The 21,210-nt window shown below is 42.0% G+C and overlaps 2 protein-coding genes across 2 annotated transcripts; one reads left to right on the top strand and one right to left on the bottom strand.

Moving 5' to 3' along the window:
- Positions 1-103: 103 nt before the first annotated feature.
- On the bottom strand, positions 104-2,065 carry LOC134191971 (protein Wnt-5b-like). Its single transcript, XM_062660626.1, has 4 exons — positions 1,980-2,065; positions 1,657-1,907; positions 1,134-1,420; positions 104-775 (listed from the first exon to the last, which is right to left on the bottom strand). The coding sequence occupies exons 1-4, from the start codon at positions 2,036-2,038 to the stop codon at positions 317-319; spliced, it is 1,056 nt and encodes a 351-aa protein (XP_062516610.1). The 5' UTR covers positions 2,039-2,065; the 3' UTR covers positions 104-316.
- A 7,148-nt stretch (positions 2,066-9,213) lies between these two features.
- Positions 9,214-19,820, top strand: LOC134192378 (secretory carrier-associated membrane protein 2-like). The gene is made up of 9 exons (XM_062661118.1): positions 9,214-9,447; positions 9,613-9,708; positions 9,768-9,881; positions 9,939-9,974; positions 18,226-18,427; positions 18,503-18,662; positions 18,723-18,824; positions 19,158-19,275; positions 19,474-19,820. Exons 1-9 carry the CDS (start codon positions 9,388-9,390, stop codon positions 19,603-19,605), a joined length of 1,020 nt encoding a protein of 339 aa, XP_062517102.1. The 5' UTR covers positions 9,214-9,387; the 3' UTR covers positions 19,606-19,820.
- Positions 19,821-21,210: the final 1,390 nt, after the last annotated feature.

The following is a 21,210-nucleotide window of genomic DNA, read 5'->3' as shown; positions in this document are numbered from 1 at the left end:
ACTGTGTGCCTAAGCTGGGTGGTAATCGGGCATGAGTCTTCTCATTGCCATGCACGTGGCCCACCACCAGGTATTTAGTCCACACTGTTGTTTGACTAGCAAGTCAGGTTGAACACATCTACACCATCTATTTTCTATAAATAAACTGTAGAAAAGTAAGGACAGCCAACTAGTCTGGTTACCTAAAGCTTTGAAATGCTGATCGTTATGGCTACTGCAAACTTGTCCTTCTATATACATGGAAGACTTAGAATAGGAAACTTTTAATTGTCTGGCATCTCATATGTTGAGCACTAGAAGAGGCTTGGGACTAAGATCATTTACAAAAGTGTTCTATTATCGGTTTTGTGCATGTTTCACAATGTAGTCTAAATCCCTTGAGTCGACAGTAACAGGATGATTCTTCGATGCTTTCTCGTGTGACATAGCCACGGCCGCAACAGAGTACAGTGCAAGAGTTGTCGACATTGCTTTTCGACGAGCAATTTCGACCTTGTGTTCCTAGCGATCCTGTCACCTGGTTGTAGTCGCAGAGGTTTGGCGAGTCTTTGAGATAGACCATGTCTTCGTCTTGGAATCGCTTGTCGCTGGCATGGTAGTTCCTTAGTCTGTTCGATCGCTTGTCCAGTTCTACTTTTACTGAGCTGTCGTACTTGTCCTTTAAATTCTCGAATACCTCCTTCCAAGGAATCATCTCTTTCCAGCAGGTTTTTACTTCGCATGATCCCGAAAAGCCGTGACACTGGCAAACTCTCACCATGTCGTTCTTGACCATCTAGAATTTAAATAATTATTGGTAATTCAAGGGGAGTATTAGTAGATAGAGAGATGACCATATTGTCAAGCACTTAAGACGTATTTTGGATGATTGAGTTTACACAGATAGACAGATAAACTGATTGATAGATAGAAACAATAAGTAAGGATAGATAGATACATGGATGATGAGACAGATAGTAGTTTAGTATCAGTCTACATCAGCTTTAGCAAGTCTGAATTACGAACTGTCATCTGTTAATCTCACAATTCTGGACTTACGTATTTGTGCATTCAGGCTAGGTCTAGTTTAAGCACTGTCCTATGGTTTGGCAATAACTTATCTCTGAAATTTTCTTACAACGAAAGTTACTCACCAGTCTGCCTGCCTCGTTGTTGTGAAGGTTCATCAGCTCTGTTGCATCGTAGCCGCCCCCGCTGTTGGGTCTCTCTGCTGCGTCGATAAATCGCTCCGTCACGTCGAGACCGAACTTCACGTCCTCGGTGCATCGTCCCCACGTGAAGCCCTCGCGTTTGTCAGCATCATCGCGAGGATTCGGACCGCAGTCGCAGTTGTCTATCTTGCCTTTCGCGCAGTTTCGAGTGACGGTATACATCGCCATGGCGGATGTGATGCCAAACAAGTAGGCAGTCTCTCGGCTCTCTGAAAGAGAAAACAAGTCAGAGCTTAGACACACTAGGAAAAGGGCTCGTTAGCCAGTTGAGCGACTACGTATTTGATTGCAGATTGGATGTGCATCATCAAGCTGTCAAAAACGTAGTCTAGCAATGCCACACTTTGTGTGTATGCTATGCAATGTGATGTGACGGACATGGTCGGGTGACTTAGTTTATATTTGTGCTGATGTCATGTACATGCACATGTCAATGTTTACTGACCCTGATATGCAATCCGACCGAACGGGTGATTTCCACCGAAATAGGAACAGTTCCATTTTCTGTTCTTGAACGTCTGGTTACAGTGGCGAGCAACGACGTTGACACCTTGGCCCATGCTGATCACAAAGTCGCGGTTGAATGGCTCCTTGCACTGTCTCTCCTGCTCAGCAGTCAAGTTATACTTGGAACATGTGACCGTAAAGGCAGAGCCGTAGAGTTCTGCCTGCTCCATGAGGTCTTCTCCGATCTGCCTGTGTATAAGACCGAGAAGACTCAAGATTGAGAACAACAAGATGAAGCTGTTCTAGTATCTTAACACTCACCACCAAGTGCCCGACGTCGACACAACAATCAAAGTCAGTAAAGCGACGGCAACATGCATCTTCCTAGTACGCTCTCTCGCAGCAGAGTGCGGCAGCACCGTTCGGCGGTTACTTTTGTAGCTTACACGGCACACAGAGCACACGCATAGGTGTCAGATACCAATTGGTAGGCGTGTCCGACGGTTGTCAACTCTAAACTGATTACGTCTCTTACGTAAGTGGTAGGCAGTAGTCACAAATCAGAGCAACATCCTAAGTACCTAGGCGGCACATAAGCGCGATCGCCTGCCGAAAATCTAAACTCCAGGTGCTAGATAGTCGTGATCTTGTCACCCGCCAGGGGAAATGCGATTTCTTCTAGTGCTGATAGGAAGATTTGCATCGTGACTAATGGGGATGAGGCATCGTGGCCTCGGTTTGGTCGTCTAAGTGAAGCCGCCTCGAACATGTTAGTGTAGTTGGCTTCGTATCCTTGTGCGGGATCATTCTGGTAATAAACGTGCATCCATTTGTGTATTGTACACACTCTTGCTGCTGACAAACGTGCGGTTTTGTTGGAACAAAATCGCCCCGTCGCTAATTGGGGAGCAAGTTGGGCCTGGTTAGTGCTAGAGACCGGATCGCGACACTTGTGGCGATTGTATCAGCGCGTGGCACGGCAAGCCGATTGATTCGGTTGACATTTTGGGCGCAATCGACCATTTCCGGGTGCATGTTTAGTAAGTGAGCGTAAACGAGGCGGAGAGTTCCGTTAACAAACGATTGTATTAATTCTATTGCAGTAATTCGCATAATGACGGCACTAAAAGCACGGCAAACTAGACGAACTAGACAAGCAAGTAAACTAGTTATTTCGGACAATCCAAGTCTGGTTTGGTCTGGACGGTTACGCAAAGGGTCGGGGTCCGAAATTGAAACCAGAAGTTGGAACGAAATCATTCGCTATACATAATTGTGTATTATCTCGATCAGCTCGTATGCGCTAAACCGCGCTGGTAGGTAGAGTTGTGGTCGAGCTCTGACGTTAGTCGTACTTGCGGGCTGTTTACTGGAATATTAGTGATGTCGGACATGGTTGCGGTGATAGGCACATGCCACCCGCACACACCAGCAAATACCAATGCACAATTGCAATTACGATTATTGTAAACAACAGAGTGTCACTATATCACTGTGTAGGACTGATCTCAGTGACAGACTCAAAGCTAGCTTGGTGCTGTTGATCAATGGATAATTAAGGAAGTAGACTGAAGACCCGAAGAACGGGTTGGGCTTATCTGGCCAGGATGCAGGCGTATTAGCTAGGTCATGTCTTGGTCACATGAGTTTAGACTGCTGGCAAACAAGGTTGTAACAACTGCATCAATGCTAATCTGTTATTATCTCTAAATCAAGTCACATTGTCTTCTTTCTAAAGAATCTTTCCTTTGGGGATTCTGTGACCATAGAAGACCAGACAATGAGGTGTTACCTAATGTTAGGTTTGTATGACAGCTAGGCAACCATGACAGGAGTCTACAGCAATAGAATTAGAGTCATTGCTAGAGCTCTCAGCTGATCAGTAGCAAATTAAGTCTGAAAGTGTGTCAAACAAAGGCTTACTGTTGAAGACAGTAATAGTGTAGTGTAGTCGGTAGGTTAGATCACACTGTCTAGGTATGACATTATCTTTTGTATAGGCTGCATGTACTGTTTTAGCTCAGTGTTGTCACAAATTGTAGAGTACTTAGGGAAAGAGGGAAAGAGCTCTAACAATTGTAGTATGCAATTGCAGCTATATATCTAGGTGCCATCTAGACAGACAAACAAATTGTGATTCCAGTACACAGCAGGAGACTTGCAGAGCTCAAGCAAGTTGACAAGATAAGTCAAACTGGTATTGTAGTCTGTCATGTGAGGCAATCCATGTTATGAGGGCCCATGCACCAATTAGAGAATCGAGTTTTATTATCTGAAACTTCAACTAGGCAATTAACAGCAACTAAAATATTATTACTTCTCCACACCAAGACCTGACAGTGAAGTCTTGTTATTGCTTGATTATCAATTCTTGTTTATGAAAACAGACCACAATGTTGTTGGGTAAATACCAAACCCTCTACTCTGGTGGGCCAATTGCAACTAGAATTATTCATAGCAAGTGCATGGTACTCTCCCTGGATGAAAGATTCCAATAGGTCTGGCTTTTATACCTCGAGATAAGATAGACACAGCAGGCACTTCAGCTGATAAGAACACTCTGAGTCTCAGTGGAAGTACTGTACCACGCTCCAATGACCACCCATTGGGAGGAACCCACTCTGTTCAGTCAGAGGTCTTGGCAAGATACAGTAGGGGTAAAACAATTAATCTAGATGTTAGATTGTAACTGATGTCTGAATATCCAGATTGAGATGGAAGTAGGAGTTTGGAGGACCACAGCTTTCTTGTTTTGTGATTGTTGTATAGCTAGTGCATGTACAAGTAATCAAGTTATGTCAGCAGTCTCAGTCCTATTACCAGCTTACAATTAAGTGTTACATTAATAGGGGTGACATAACCATGTGCAGTGGACACCTGCAGATTACATTGGGAACAAGATTGGCTATCTTCACCTGGCTTAAAGGGCACATATTGCATTTGAGCAAGATTACTATCTCTTGCTGCATTTTGTTTGTCATCAGTTGTGATGTAGTAATTAAGATATCAAATATATGTAAGAACAACAGTTGTAGTGCAGTGGTTCTGTCTGTACTGTTTGGTACTCTGCAATAAGTTATGGCTTGGATCTGCAGATAGAGATGGACAAGATCTATATCTTTGAAAGAACAACAGATGATAGATAGAGTATGTCAAATTGCAACTTTGTGACAGGGAACTGAAGTAAGTGATTGGTGTACAAATTTAATTAGTTAATTGCATGTTCATCTGCCAGAAAGCCATATGGAACTGTGGCCAGCCCGGCTGTGGAACTATGTAGCACACAGGCATGTAGAATGTAGAATGCGTCAGCGAAGTATAAGGAAGAGATTACCTCAATTTCATTTAAATAAAAGAGCTAATGTGTGTGTGTGTGTGTGTGTGTGTGTGTGTGTGCACGTGTGCGTGTGCGTGTGCGTGTGTGCGTGCGTGCGTGCGTGCGTGTGTGTGTGTGTGTGTGTGTGTGTGTGTGTGTGTGTGTGTGTGTGTGTGTGTGGTGTGTGTGTGTGTGTGTGTGTGTGTGTGTGTGTGTGTGTGTGTGTGTGTGTGTGTGTGTGTGTGTGTGTGTGTAGCTTGCTATTGTTGTCATAACATCAGAAAGGATTGACACAACAAAGATCGCTCAGCTGTACTAGCTTTTAAAGCACAAGCATGAAAACAACTATCAGTGGTTTTCTATATGTGTTCGTCACAATGAACACTTATTTGAAAAACTACAAGTGTTGATTTATGAGAGTGGTCAAAATGTAAAAATAGTTTAGCGTGTCATTCTACAAGAAAAATTTATCTAGTGAATACTGACTGTAATACAGAATAGGGAAATTAATTTTTGTTGTATTATGATATCTTTTTCAAGTCATAGTGTTTATTTCCTAGGGTTATGGAAAAGTATAATATCATAAGGTAATGAATGATAATAACTGTACGTACTTGCTCTGTGGGCTTCAAATTGCATGGTGTCAACGTACTGTATTGTGATTAGCTCGGTTTCCAATGGAAAACATTGTTATAAGAACATAATGTTAGGCTTGGTAAGACTGAAGGAGCTTATATATAGAATACATCAGATTGTCTACTAACGTTTCTATACAAAGTCACATTTAGTGAAAATCAATTAATAAATAATAATCGTGTTCTGACTACAGTTCATTAAGTGAATTTGAGTAAATGTAATAATAATAGTATCATGAGTACACAAATTAAGTGAAGTAACAGGAGTGCTATACATCCATGGACAACTGAATTGGCACGGTTATAGCTATGGAGGAGCTTGCAACAACTGAAGTCTTCTAGAGAGAAAATTCACTTTAGATGCATGATCGACATAATAGTATTTACCAATCCTGCAGGTTGCATCCAGTAACAACCATTTCCAGTTGTCAAAATTAATAAATGATATTTCATCTTAATTGTTGTCGTTTAGTGCATTTGAATATTTGCAATTAAAACAATACAACATTTGTGTGTGTGAGCGTGTGCGTGCGTGTGCGTGCGTGTGTGTGTGTGTGTGTGTGTGTGTGTGTGTGTGTGTGTGTGTGTGTGTGTGTGTGTGTGCGCGCGCGTGTGTGTTTGTGTGTGCGTGTGTGTGTGTGTGTGTGTGTGTGTGTGTGTGTGTGTGTGTGTGTGTGTGTGTGTGTGTGTGTACGTGCGTGCGTGTGTGGGTGGATGTGGCTAATACGTAAACTCACAAAATGTATTCTTTTCTGTATGATGAGATTAAAGACGTGGTGGGTATGTTTGAAGTTGGTCAGCTAATTGTTTCTAGATTGTGTTAGAGATGAAAAAGTGAACTAAAAACATTCAATTACTTTAATTAACGACTACAATTTATTTAGCAGAATACACACAAACTTGATCAGTTTAGATAATATATTATTTACAATATGTTTAGATTTCAATCTTAATTTGATCTGTTCTATATATCTAAAGTCAATGTAAACTTACGTATACATACACTGAAGTAGAACACACACACACACACACACACACACACACACACACACACACACACACACACACACACACACACACACACACACACACACACACACACACACACACACACACACACAATGTAACGCAAACTTTGGAAATCGATCATGTAAAGATGTGATTGTCTATGGCAGCCAGTGGCACTCTTTAAAATATAGAGGACATCTAGTGTACGTACGATATACGTCCATCTAGCTGTCCATGCAGCGTTCTTGACAGTTCAAGTCGAAGATGATTAAGTTAGTAAAATGTTTAGACTTCTTGCTATAATTTAATTGGAATGATCTTCAATCATTGCATGTGGCAATACACTAGCATAGGTAGACTGGCATTAGTAAATACCTTACTTGATTACAACTACAATAAGGTTACTGCATGGATTTATTGATCATGTTTGGTGTATAGATTATATGTACTCTAGTTGTAGTTATATAAACAAAGAATCCACTTGTTTACAAACGAGGAATCCATGCACCAGCATTTCACCATGTAAACTCTCTAGAGACAACAGCAAACCTATGACATCAATGGCGGTAAGTGCAGTTAATGAATGCAACCATTTCAAAGAAAGGAGACAAGACAGCTATTCTGTTAGTCTAGAGCTCAAGTAGGAGGCAATAATAATTGTATCATATTAGCTATGAATATCACACATCATCGTCAAGTTTCATTGCACACACATAAATCAATGATTGAATACAGTTTTTACTCTAGGCTTGTTTTTGTTAGTTCTTAACTTTTCTTTTCATATTAACTTAAATTGATTGTTTAGATATATAAGATAAATTAGCCTAAATAATTTGACACATAGTTTCAAATTATTCAGCTATTTAAACAAGTTTGATTGTACATACACTGTAAGACTGTAGGAAGCCTAATCAAACTGTTCACGATTTACGTAAATTCAAATCACTTGTCATTAATTAATTAATTAATTATACATATACTGTATTTTGTAGTTGCATTAATTAACCATAACTATTTCTATTGAATTTAGGCATTTGCTTTGGTTTAAGTCAAAGCAACTGAGATTGCAGCAAAGCTGATCCATTACTGGCTCTAGCTAGATATGAACAAAATTTAATCAGAAACATTTAGTGTACTAATAGTTTGGGCTTTGTCAGGTTTATATTTGGCTATGCGCATTACTTGACTAATAATCAGATCAATATGCTGGGCTGGTTGGGTTTTCTTGTCTGTTTTGCAGAATCCAAATTCACTTCAAGCTTCCAATCTAGTATGTACTTGCCAAGAATGCCATTTATCCTAATTAGCTAAATAGCTATTTGTTCTGTAAACTATTGAACATTGCCTGTGTTATTTGTCCTAATTGTTTTTGTCTAAAAGAACAAACATGTGTACTTAGTATCGTAAATTTAGCAGTACACACGTGCACTGTGTGATAAGTCACGTGATGGTTAGGCGCGCGTTATGTCAAACCATAGATTACGCATGCATTCTCGTGTATTTGTAGTCTGTTAGCTGTACGTCTTATGTCTTAGTTGTTTTTATGTTTGCCCCAAGAGGGAACTGTACCTTTTAGGTGCGAAATAAATAAATCATTCATTCATTCATGCGCAGGCCTGGTTTTTACACATTTTAGTTCTAGAATAGTCAACAGTAGAACAGAGTTGCCAACCAGGAATACTGAAAATGAGTGAGATCTCAGATTTTCATCAGTACTTTATATCTACATATAGGCGTGGTCACAAAACTAATACCTAAATATCTAAAAAACAACACATAGTGTGTCAATACGCATTAGACAATAATTATCTAGCAAGTACTCACAGAATTAGAATTTCTGCTAGTAACGATAAACCAATATAGTTTAGGCATGCAGTAAATCAGTCTCGCGTAATCAGCCCCTCCCTCTTTCGTACTTCATGACGACGTCCGAAAGTTGAAAAGGAGGAGGGAAATTATGGATGCGCCGACCAGTACAATACTAGAATTGGCTGAATATGTTTGACAGCTTCAGAACTAGACTTGCCTGGGTTGGTTATTCGTAATGATCGATCACTTTACGGCAGTCTCGTTAGATTTTAGATTTCTATCAGACACTACAGATTTTTACGTGAATCTATGGTGAACCTACAGTTTCACTGTACACGTGTGCCTAGATCTTCCAGCAATCTAAAAGTTGCGTGAGATCTGGGTTCCTTGCGTGTGAGCGTGCTACCTGAAGGAACTTGCGTGAGACTCACGCAAGTTGCGTGTGAGTTGGCAACTCTGGTACTAGAAGACAAAAATGTGACTGTGCCAATTTCCGTCTAAGCTAGAGATAGGCTACGTGCAAACATTTCAAACGTTGAAACATAATTGAATCATTCAATTGAAGGCCTCTAGCGCTAGCTCTAGAGTGTTGACAGGTAGCTATAGGATCCCGGATGTAGTCGACGTCAGCGGAGATTCGCTGGTGATGTCTGGTTCCAATTTCGAAGGCGTCTCGGTTACCTTGCACACATCTGCAACAATTTGCTGTATACGCATCCTTATCTAGAATCATTATTCAAAGATTTCTTGGCATGCACTGATTCATCGGCCATCTTTGGCTTATCCGGGTTTCTTCTAGCCGTCAGCCACCACGTGACTGTGTCATCACTTTTGAGTCAGTGAAAGTTTGTCGTATTTGTACAACGCGACAGGTTGGAGCTCACCATTAGTGCCCAAGACGTCTGAGTGCACGCAAATTTAGTAAATCGTGAACAGAGGACCCGAATCAGGACATCACGTCATGTCTGGATATGACAGCAACCCGTTTGCAGACCCTCACGAAGCCGCAAATCCGTTTGCCGTAAGTTTCGTGTAAAGAACGGCTATAGCCGTAGTTTTAGCGTCGCTGGCGGCTGCTTTCTATTGCACACGAAGACGTTCTCATTGCAACAGTAACTCAGATAGCAACTGCTACACAGAGCGACGATATGACTGGGTAAAAATAGTGTCACATGTCTGTTTGTAGGACCCGTCGGTTACGGAGGCCACTAGCTCCGCAGCTCGTGGTATAGAAGACTACAACCCGTTTGCCGATGATAATCATCCGGAACCCACGACTACAGTAAGGAGGGTCATTGGTTGGGTTTGGAAACGGTTTTACTTGCGTTTTCGTCGCTTTAGAGCGCTGCAGAACCTGTGCCACCTCCTGTGGCTAAGCCTGCGCCTCCCACTCAGCCTCCTGTCTTTAAGCCGGAGCCTGCAGCATATCCTAGTCCTCCTACTTACAGCGACACGGTTGGTGTTATTGTCTTCATCTTCTGTTGCTGTTTGAATATACTGTGTGTTCTTTAGTATCCAGGAGAGGAAAGACCTATAGTACAAGACGATGTAAGTAACGACATCAGTGTTGATCTGTGCTTCAGAATTCAGTAGTGATAGAATGTGGCAGTGGGCTATCTAAAGGTTCAAATTTTTCTTGGACTAGAAACATTGACTTGTGAAAGTTAGACTTTAAATTCTTACCTCTTTTTTATTGGGAATGTCAGAATTGCTGATCTCTGTCAACCTGTAGGCAGGCAGGTTTGTCCCATTGAGTAGTTTAGACATCAGAAGAAGGGAGGGAGGTAGGCAGCAGGAAGAACGATTTTGGTCATTTTCTTCAATATTGCTCCTGCTGACGTGTTAAATGAGTTGAGACTTTTCTGCATGAATGACAAGATGCAGTAGAGAAGAGGTAGAACACGTATATCAGAGAGTTGTGGAATTGTTTTGTAGTCTACCTGCTTACTTTTCTTTGAACACCAACCAGACTTTGGCAACACTTTGTAATACCTTTAGCAGTTGATAGGGACTGCTTGCCGAGTAACCAGAATCCATGCCTATGTAACTGTTCTTTTCTGTACATTGCTTTGGCTCTTCTGATTAATCTACACATGATACAGCTGCCTTTATATTCACGTAAGGCGTCTAGCACCTGCTCATGTCAACCCTTTTCATTTGCATGTGTCCAGTAGACACACTATTGAAGTTGATGTATTGTGACCATCCCTAGTGGTTATTGCCTATGTGGCATCGAACTGAAATAGTTTTTGTGTTAGCTGTGAAGTCTCATTCATAGCAAAGTTGCTGCTGAATGACCAATGTTGACAATAGGCTGAATTATAGCTGAAATTGCTGAATTTTGCAAGTTCAGTGCGGATCTTTTAAATCAATGATTTCATGTCAGTTCAACCTTTGAATTGATTACTGTTGTAGTGCTGTACAAGACAAGTGAAACGTGTATGAAGACACTCCCCGTGGAAACACTGGAGTAGTGATCAGTTAGGCTTGGTGGCTCCTGCATAAGGAGATGATCTGGCGTAACCAGACGTTACTCTTGTGTTACTAGTAGACTACCTAGTCACTGTCTCATTTACTGTCATGCTCATAACACAGTAAGTCTCTGTAGACTCTGTATTGCCCTCTAAGTTCAGTATTTGCAGTTGGCAAGTAAAGGCATCTTGGTAGCCAGCAATTTAGCATTCAGTCTTGCTTCCTCTCGTCCCCATCTGTTGGAAATATCTGTGGTAATCGATGTAAAATGTGATCTAGCAGCTCTCACTTCCGTCGTAGTCACACTGTAGCAACAGGCATTATGTAATTGGTGCATTATCAAGGACAGGTCACAAGGTCTATAGGGTTAGCGAGGTCTATAGGGTTATCGAGGTCTATAGGGTTAGTGAGGTGTATTGGGTTAGCGAGGTCTGTAGGATGTCATAAGTTCAGAATGATCCACCAATCGTCCAGTTTTGATACCCTTGCATGTTGGTGCTGTAGCGTGATGTAGTCTCTTACGCAGACATATGTAATGCATACAGCATTTTTGGAACAAGAAATAATGTGGACATGTCGTGACTAATCTTGTACAGGCAGTGTTGAACCTTCGTAGTCTTCAGCTCAAACAAAGCTGTAAATTGTTTGATTATTTAGATTTATTTGAATTTATTGGAATTGTGTGCAAAAACGAGGAGCAGGCCATCTACTCAATTTTTTGTCAAATTTAGTGCCATTGCATTGTGATATAGCATCACTACCACAGAGTTTGTTGCCTTGTGGAGAACACTGCTTTGTGTGTGAAGTCTTCCACACTTTTTGCTAATTGTTTCACCAGATTTATCTGTCATAGATCGTTATTAAAAGGTAGTGCTCGAACTGGTGACTGCCAACTGACATTGTCCTTACAAATAGTTGCCACTTAGAGAGATGTAGCAGCTCAGGACTTGCAAGATGACTGTTGTAAAATGGTTTATTCACACACACACACACACACACACACACACACACACACACACACACACACACACACACACACACACACACACACACACACACACACTAGAGCTAACATGGATGGCAAGAGTGTCATCAGCTGATACTTTAAGGAGGGTACACGTCAGCCTTCGGTAGGTTGTGGCAGAGTGACCGTAGTAGATGCTTTTTGTGAATCATAACTTGAGATTGGCGGCTTGCTGTTTGCATTGGACACGTGGTAGCTAGTAGACAACAGTCACCGAAAAAGCGATTATCAAGTTGTCATTTGACAACTACCGTATTCGCCCGTAATAGTGCTCTGGGCGTATAGAAAAGAAACACTTTTTTGGGCGTATACTAGGGCATCGGCATTATTTTGGTCCTAGGTGTATACATGGTCGCAAAATGCTGTCGTTTGGCCAGTCATCATCTAAATACTTGAAGACAGAAATACCACAAATGCTTGCAATTATCCATTTGCAAGATCAAAGGTACTGATATCCATATATCCATACAGCATTAGCCTACACGCAGAAACTAAACACTACACACGTGGTCGGCCTGAAGCCCGTCAAGAGCATCAGGGTCAGTAATTGCAACAAAGACATGAGGCTAGCGGTACGCACTTTCACTCACCATTGACACCACCTCATCAAACTCACACAGACAGAGACAAATGTTTGGACCCCATTTTGTTTTGTCTGCGCATGCGTATCCTGGGCTTATACGTGGGCATGGGTCTATAGTTGGTATGGTTTTTTTTCGGGCTGAGAGTTCTGACCTATTGCACATGGGCGTATATACGGGCATGGGCGTTATTTTGGTATGGGCGTTATTTTGGTATGGGCGTTATTTTGGTATGGGCGTTATTACGGGCGAATACGGTAACTGACTGAGTTCATGTGACGACCAATTACACCAGCGAGATTACCATCCTGATGACTAAAGTCACTCAAGTTATGGTGGACCCAAAACTTTTTATGCAGACTGAAAGTGACACCCCACCCCCTCTCTGTCCTGGGATTTCATGTACTTGCCACAACATCACTCTATTTATTTGATATTTATGAAATATATGTTATAGTCCTAAACTCGTGACGACTGAAAATCTTTGAGGTTGCCTAGCTGACGACCGCGTCTGCCATAAAATTTTGAACACCGAGAAAGCGAATTTATTATGCAAGGTTCGGTGCCCAGCGAGTGGTTGCTCGCACCAGATGATTGATCACGTACGCAAGGTGTGGTATGCATAGTTGCTAGCACAGCTTTACTGTACGTGTACAGTACTTGATTTTACGTGAATCTATAAGTGAGCTTGATGTGTGACATTTGCACTATTACTGTAGTATTTTGCGTTCAATTATCCGAATTTGGCATTCAATTATCCGAATTTGGCATTCAATTATCCGATTCAGACAATCAATTATCCGAATTGGGCGTTCAGTTGTCCGAGTCAGGCATTCAATTGTCCGTTGCTTATGGCTGTGCAATATCATGGAAAACTAAATAACTTACGTAATCTGCGGTTGGGCAACTGTTCAGATATCATCATTCATCAGCTGTCTAGATGCAATATTTTGTAATTAATCTTGATGTTAGCGTGAATTTTTAGCGTGTGTTGTACATTAATTTGCTTTGAACTAATCTTGGTGTCCCACGTTTTTGTGGAGGTTTAACTAAGCTGTTGGGAGCGAACTAAATCTACATGTCTAGGAAGCCTACAACGCCTTGCTCTGTCAATCAGTTTGCGCGTGGTGTAATCTGCAAACTTTGTAAGCTGCACGCTTCCTGCGTGATACCATGCAACAGTTCATTATGCGTTGTTGGCGGGTGTTTAGCTAATCAAAGAGCTCGAATTTTACTAATTATTGCCTTCCCACCTTGATCGAATCAATTATTTATTGTTCAGCTGAAACGTGAGTGAGCATCACAGAAAGACGTCATGAAAGAAATGTGTGCGGTTTTGACATACGTATCAGACTGAAGTAATTATTGCTATAAATTTGGTACTTCTATGACAGAACCTTGGATAATTGAAGGCATGAATCGGATAATTGAATGCCGGATTCGGATAATTGAACACAAAATACTATAGCAATACGTGAACCTCTGTCGAGTGTCACTTCAAATATAGCTACGAAGCTATACTCCAAATGGCAACACTGGCAAGGGTGGTGAACAGTACTGCCAGCTGGGTGCTCCCGCTCTTGACCCCACCAATTGCTTTGCTCCCCATCGCTCTAGAGCCTCCATTTTAGAATCGGCGGCAGTCTAGAAGTCATGAGACGTCACGTGCAAAAGCAGTTCGGGGAAAGGTAAAGTTCATACAGTCTAAATTGTGTCTAGAATACCTTCATAGCTAGTGACTCACATTAGCAACAAAGTCGTAAAGCACGCATTACGCTTCACGTTTACGCATACTACGGCATCAAGATTGCATACTCCAAGATTTCCAGGTAGCGTCACTTGAAATGTGTTTCTGTTGTTTCTGATAAAAAGTGACGTCGTCTTTCTGGCCAAATGTTCTCTCATGTCGAACAACACCTCGTGATTGGCTGTCTGCTCATTTTCTTTTGTTGCGCATGCGACACACTGGTCACTGCTTGCATACCATACATCCCTGAAGTGTGACATCCAGATAGTCATATAGTCAACCAGTCAGCCACAAATATTTGGGGCAAATAGAACCCCATTAGTATACCGCTTCTTGCAAGTCACCTGACTTCGAAGTCCAGTCCCTTCCCTCATAGCTTTCAACAGTGGGATGGTATGTATGTGTTCATTCTAAAGTAACAGTGCATGCCCGACTTATTTCTGTCATTCTCTTCTATTCTTTTCTACCCAGAGAGTTGAGACAGGAAACGCTTTACCGCGGAGTCATGAAGGCCGATTATGAATAGTGAGCCGACGTTTCCAATGTGTAGGTGTTGGATACCTTGCACATCCAGGTAGTTTTGTATTAGGGTTCATTGTAGCTTTACATTAGCACTGGATGTGAGGTCAAAGTCCTGTTGTCCTCTTAGAAGGTATTCATTGCTAAATGTCAGTCAGTACATCAACCTCAGTGTTGGAGTGTTGAATTCTTTTGATGTCAGTCACAACAACGACTGCATTAGCAGAGTTGGAGTCACTACAATTTTTTGTGGTCAAGCGCATTAGATTGGCTACAGGTTGAATGCGAGGAATGAAGAGAAGCGGTTGTAGTTGCTCCTATTAGGGATACCATGCCCTGTAGGCAAGTGCTACTACTAAAATGGTTATGATAAGTTTAGTCTGTTTGGTTGATTTGGTCATTATGTTATTGTTTCACATGTTATTGTTTCACATGTTATTGTTTCATATGTTTGTGGATGTAACATCATGTTTGAACATGCTAATATTTCAGACCACATTTGGCACAACATTGCATACAACAGTCTTCCGCTCACCGGTGGATCTTGTACACTGACTCAGGGTTCTCGCTACAGCGTGGCACTGTGCCAAGCTCCAGTAGGATTGCGCCACACTCAGAAATGGTAGATAAGAGTGTAAAGTTTTACAGCTAAGGAATGTTTGAGAATCCCATACTACTAATTCATATTATATATACTTAGTAAAGGCGACAATAGTCACATCTAGCATCTTACAAAATAACACCCTACTTATCTAGCCTTTTACAGAATAGCGCAGGATGCTCGTTCAAACGTACACACAAATGTTGATTGTAGTTCTGGATGTGTTGCCTCTGATTCTAGTCCCGGATGCCCTTCCAGTGATCCGGAAGGCAATCTCTTGTGTAGGAAGTAGCACCTAGAATCTACTCTAGAGTAGTTATGGCTTTTTGTGAAGTGACAACAGTGGTCCACATTGATCAACGCCTGACTAGACAGACTTTATGTAGTTTTGTCCGCAAAACTTGTGCATGCGCTATATATGAACATTGCTATGAAGGGCTTACTGGTGATCGAAGTTGATTTCCTTCCCAGAGCTTGAACTTATGTACACGAAATAGCTACAATGCAAGGCCTATCTCACTTGGGATCAGCTCCTGTGCACATGTCCGGTAGTCTCGTGTAGCCAGCCCCTCCCTCTTTTTGACATCCAGAAGGCGGGGTAGAGTCTGGTGTCCTGTTCGACTGTGAAGAGCATACTGCATGCCGTGGGTCCGCCCATCCCACCACGCTCCCAAGAATCTCTAGCAAGAACCCTGCCAGTGACTGTTTGTGCCTGTTTTGCTACAGACCAGATGAAATCAGAATTGAATGATATTCCAGTTTTGAATCTTGATAGAACTGCGGTTAGTGCATCGATTTAGTTATTTGTGGTGATACATAGATGCACCGTAAATGTCTGAATTAATTCAACAGATTTAGGCCACAAGAAGAAAATTGTGCACCAATTTTAGCCTCACACCAATTTCTTTTTTATTTTTTATTCTGATTGCTCATGCGCTTGTAGTAACTACGATAGTGTAAGGACATATTATTTTTGCCAAATCTACGTATGTAAAAGCAGCGAAAGGGATTAGCAAATCACGATTGTTCTAATAGGTCTGTCTCGTGGAACTAGAAAAATCTGTCGTATACATGTGTACACATACCAGATACGTAAATTAGCTGGGCATCCAGCCAGGTCGGAAAATGAGTATCTAGCTATACGGCCAACGACGTGTTACTGCAGATGGGAGACATGCACTGTTCAATTCTTCTGTCAATTATTGTAGCGTGCGGATTAAAGACTGTTGTCCCTAGTTGGTTTGTGCGGGGCTGCTCTGCTTGTAGACTTTATAAAGTCTTAGCATGAGGATACCACTTCTCATTTGCCTACTAGTGGTGCTGAAGGCGTTTGCTTGCAAGAAGAACTACCTAAAATGTATACTTAATATTAATATTAATATTAATAATTATAAAAAACCAAACTTGAAAGTCTGCAGTTTAGCTATATCACAGATGAGAACCTCATGTATACTACTGTATTAACTTAGTAAAGGACATCTAATACCCCGTTTACACTGGGACGTTCGAACAGTCCGGACCATGCCAGCTCTGTGCTACCTGGTCCAACGTGCCAGTGTAAATGCGACTGGGCCAAGTTGGGAGCGGCCAGAGTGGGCTCACTCAGCCCGTTCAATTTGAGTGAGCTGGCTCGGTGCAGCCCGGTCCCGTCGCGTAGTGCAAACGCGAGTAGGCTAGATGGCTCAGTCGAATATCGATAAAGCATGTGCAAATGTATTATTCCCAGATATGGCGTGGTCTGACAACGAAAGTCTCCATCTGACTTCGTTGTAGAGTGACGAGAGTCAGCTCGTCATCACAAGCAGTAGCACTGCTCGTTTTCTAGACTAATAGCGATTTCAAAACACGACTCTTTTGCACGATAACTGCAGGCTCTTGCTCCACTTCACCCGCCACACTCTATCTTTCGGTTTTAATTAATTAAACAAGAGCACACACAAAGCAACTCCTAGTGTCCATGTTTTATACGTATTAAGACACGTGACAGTCATGTGATTATGAAACACGCCTATCTGGCCCGTTTGCAACCTTGCAGTGTAAACGTGTGCTGGCTCGGTCAACAGTTCACACCCAGCTGGAATACTCGAACGGGCTGGCCGGTCCTCATTTGTCGTGTCAGTGTAAACGAGATATTAGTGAAGTTGGCAGTAATTTGACTCCACGCACAGGCGTTACTGCTTTGAACGAAAACGGACTTTGTGTCTGATGTTTGTCATGTCAACACCTACCAATCGAACCTTTTATAGAAACGCACTCTCTAAGCTTGCACGTGTTTCCGTCTTGGTCCTGTTCCCTGCACACAATGACATGATAGAAGATTAATGTGCACTGGCTTTATGGATCTCTACCAGCTGTCCAATGTTAGTCTGTTTGTCAAGTCATTTTGTGTTTGATTTACAGCCCGGGGCAGCATTGCTTATTTGGACATATACAATGCCTATAATTGAGAAAATGTTTAGATGTGTACATTGGCATACAACAGAACTGTGACAGGGAAATGTAATGACTGTGAGTGGCCTGTACGTCTACTTCTAATTATTGTATAGAAATAGGGGTAGGACTAACATTACAGAATGTAGGATAGGGAAATCCCCGAGTGGTAGCTATTTAGTACATCTTTACTTTTGTCCATCTCGACTACCACAATCTTAACTGAATGTTGAAGCACTATCATTGGCGATTGCTGTGTCTCACTGACACACACAAACACACACACCACACAGTGACACACACACACACACACACACACACACACACACACACACACACACACACACACACACACACACACACACACACACATTCCGATGTTGTAACTCAATTTTGTTTGATATATTGCCGTACTTGTCGTGTAGGAGCTCGGAAAGGCACACGAAGAAAGGCTCCAAGAGCAGCAGCCTACGCCGACATCGGGCCTTGTGACAAAAGAGAGGAAGAACAACTTCCCACCGTTACCTGCCAAGTGTCCATGCCAACCGTGTTTCTATCATAACATAAAGGACGACATACCACCTGACAGCCAGGCCAGGGTGAGACACATGTGGCTCCTCTGGTGGTGTAAGTCTCTTCTACCGGTCGTCATTTGTGCACATCGAGATGTTTGTTGTTGCTGTTGTTGTTGTTGTTGTGTAGTGCTGTTTGCTTCTTGGTGTCTGAATGAGATCGCCTACATTGCTGCTTTTGCGGTTGACGCCGATGGTGGAGAAGGATTTGGCTTTTCGTTGCTGTGGTTTGTACTTGCGGTACCGTGCTCATTTGTATGTTGGTACTGGCCAGTGTACAAAGCATTCAAGTACGGAATCGTGCGCTTTGCATTGTGCTTGACTTTAACTTGGTATTTTATTTATTACAGGAGTGATAGCTCCATGTGGTTCATGATCTTTTTCTTTGTTTTCTTTTTTCAAATTCTTGCATTTATTGTGTATGCAATCGGGATACCAAAGTCAGGAAACATGTAAGACGAGCATTGTTTATCCTCCTGCCTGCATGTGTCAGCATGCTGTGTACGAATTTTGCTACTTTAGTAGCTAGTTGCCTTGAAAGTGTCCTTGGTTGTCTGATAGTATCGTGTACTGGATAAATGAGGTAAGTGTGATGGTATGTGGATATGTGAATGACTAGCATAACTAATCTCAAGTATTTCACAATTTTGTTCATCCCGTTCCATCACCAACTCTTCATAGCAGAGAAATGAGGCAGTCGTATGCATGTGTCTGTGATACATACTTAGTAACTATGCAGTAAACTGTATCTGTATTTGATCACTACGTACTATTTGGTTTTGTAGGGGCTTCATTCTTGCTTTCAAAGCTGTCGACAAGAACACTGCTGCTGGTATCATTTGCATCGTATCGGCGACCTTTTGGGCAGCATGTGGTACCCTTTCAGTAATTCTTCTACTGAGGGTAAGTGTGTTTGTTATACTTACCTAATTGAATGAGGAAGTGCATTGTAACTGTTAGTCAGTCAGCTGTATACCATACCATAATTCATGACACTGCAGGTCAGCAGTGATCTGGAACAGAAAACAGAATGACTTGTTTGTAGTTGACTTTATGGAGTGCTGGTAAATTGGTAAGATTATGTTTGGGGTTTATCTTCAGATTCATCGATATTATCGGACCTCGGGAATGACCGTACGGCAGGCACAGGAGGAGTTTGCTCAGAGTCGGGCAGTAAGGAGTGCCGGACAAGCTGCAGCTGAAACTACTGTAGCTGCTGTTACTGCAAAGTGACAGGTTGACCGAATATAGGAAAATGAATGATGTAGGTGTGGGTGGGTGTTGGGCTTATTGCATCGTGTTCTTCACATGGCTGGCATGATATAGTGGTGAGTTATGGGAAACTGTACGTTGTTTTGTATGATGAATTTTGTTCAATTAGGGTACTGTACTGTAACGCCATCCATTCACATTGTAGCTTCATTTGAGAAACAGACCAGCTGGTTACATGTCTGGCCTTGATTAGTTGATTACATCAGGACTGAGTAGGTCTTCAGTGTTGCTAGTACACGTGTACAGTGTACTAAGGATGTTAGGGTGGTAATGGTTGGTGTATCGGACATGATGTCAACGGATTGTTGGGATGTTTCTCAAAGTAGAGAGTTGCGCATCCTCGTGTACCCAGTCCTCTCCTCCCGCGCCCGTATTCACGTGCTCGACCACGTGCTGGAGTTACATTCCCGAGAGTGTAGTAACTCTATGTGATGAGTTTAATCAAACAGGGGGTTGTAAACATTGTTGTCATGCATGTAGTCCAAGCGGACTACAATTTGGATAGATGAATTTCTACACTGGCTGAGGGGGGTTCAATTGATCTAGGCCAGCCGGTGGAACGTACTGTTGTTGTCTAGAACGTGTAATTGTGGAAGTTCAGTCAATTAGATTAGAGACACGTCGTTACGTGCATGGTTGTGTGCGTAACTTACTAAAACATTGCGATGTAAGTGTACTGTTACACTGTTCAGTTTGCGGTACGTTTTGTCACATTACAGTGGGACGTACGACCGACTAGGCGATTTGCTAGGCAACCGAGTAACACGTGACCAAATAAATGTTATATTTAAATATGCTGCATAGTTTAAATCTACGGCACGCGGAGGGTTTGCACTGTATTGCTTCTTCACTTGCATTCAGCTTATGTACCTACAGTAGCATCCGTGCCTTCTCACAGAGCCATCTCTCACCGGATCCATTGACATTGGCGCTGGCCTAGTGAAGTAGTTTGCAAGTAATTCATGTTCGTACGTAGCATACAATCGAAATCCGTTCAATCACAGGTTGGTGCCTATAGTTTTACTGCTCATTATAACATATCACGTGACCTTAAGGTGCGCTCATTGGTCTATTGCAGGTGCTATATAACATCACTTCCCACGATTAACGAACAATAACCATTTATTCAATTACCTAGCAATTCTATACTACAAAGCACTTAGCTGCACGCTTAGTATATACGGCTACACTTAATTAACAAACCACAAATAGCGTATATGATACTGCAGTCTCTAGCCAAACACAACACTAATGATCTACCAACTGTTGCAACTCTCTAGCTCAATCTTGTCTACCGAAGTAAAAGTTGACAGTCCAGTTTGAGAAATGACTTCCTAACCTAGGTAAATAAATCACTTCCATGTGTGACGAAAGACTAGTTTGAATCCCATGCCAATCAAATGGTCCACTAAGGCGGTCACGTTTTGATATGTTAGCTAAAAATCAATTATTACCATAAGTGGGTCGGGATGTTGGCGTGTTGTAGGACCTCAGTTAGCCAGTGCTAAGCGCTCACGGCTTCGGGTCTTATAAATAACAAGCCAATATCCCTACACCCATGTTACA

The sequence above is a fragment of the Corticium candelabrum genome, chromosome 16, assembly GCF_963422355.1.
Source record: "Corticium candelabrum chromosome 16, ooCorCand1.1, whole genome shotgun sequence".
In the NCBI taxonomy this organism is placed as follows: Eukaryota; Metazoa; Porifera; class Homoscleromorpha; order Homosclerophorida; family Plakinidae; genus Corticium; species Corticium candelabrum.
The sequence above is the reverse complement of the archived record's forward strand: the minus strand, read 5'-3'. Positions and strand labels throughout refer to the sequence as shown.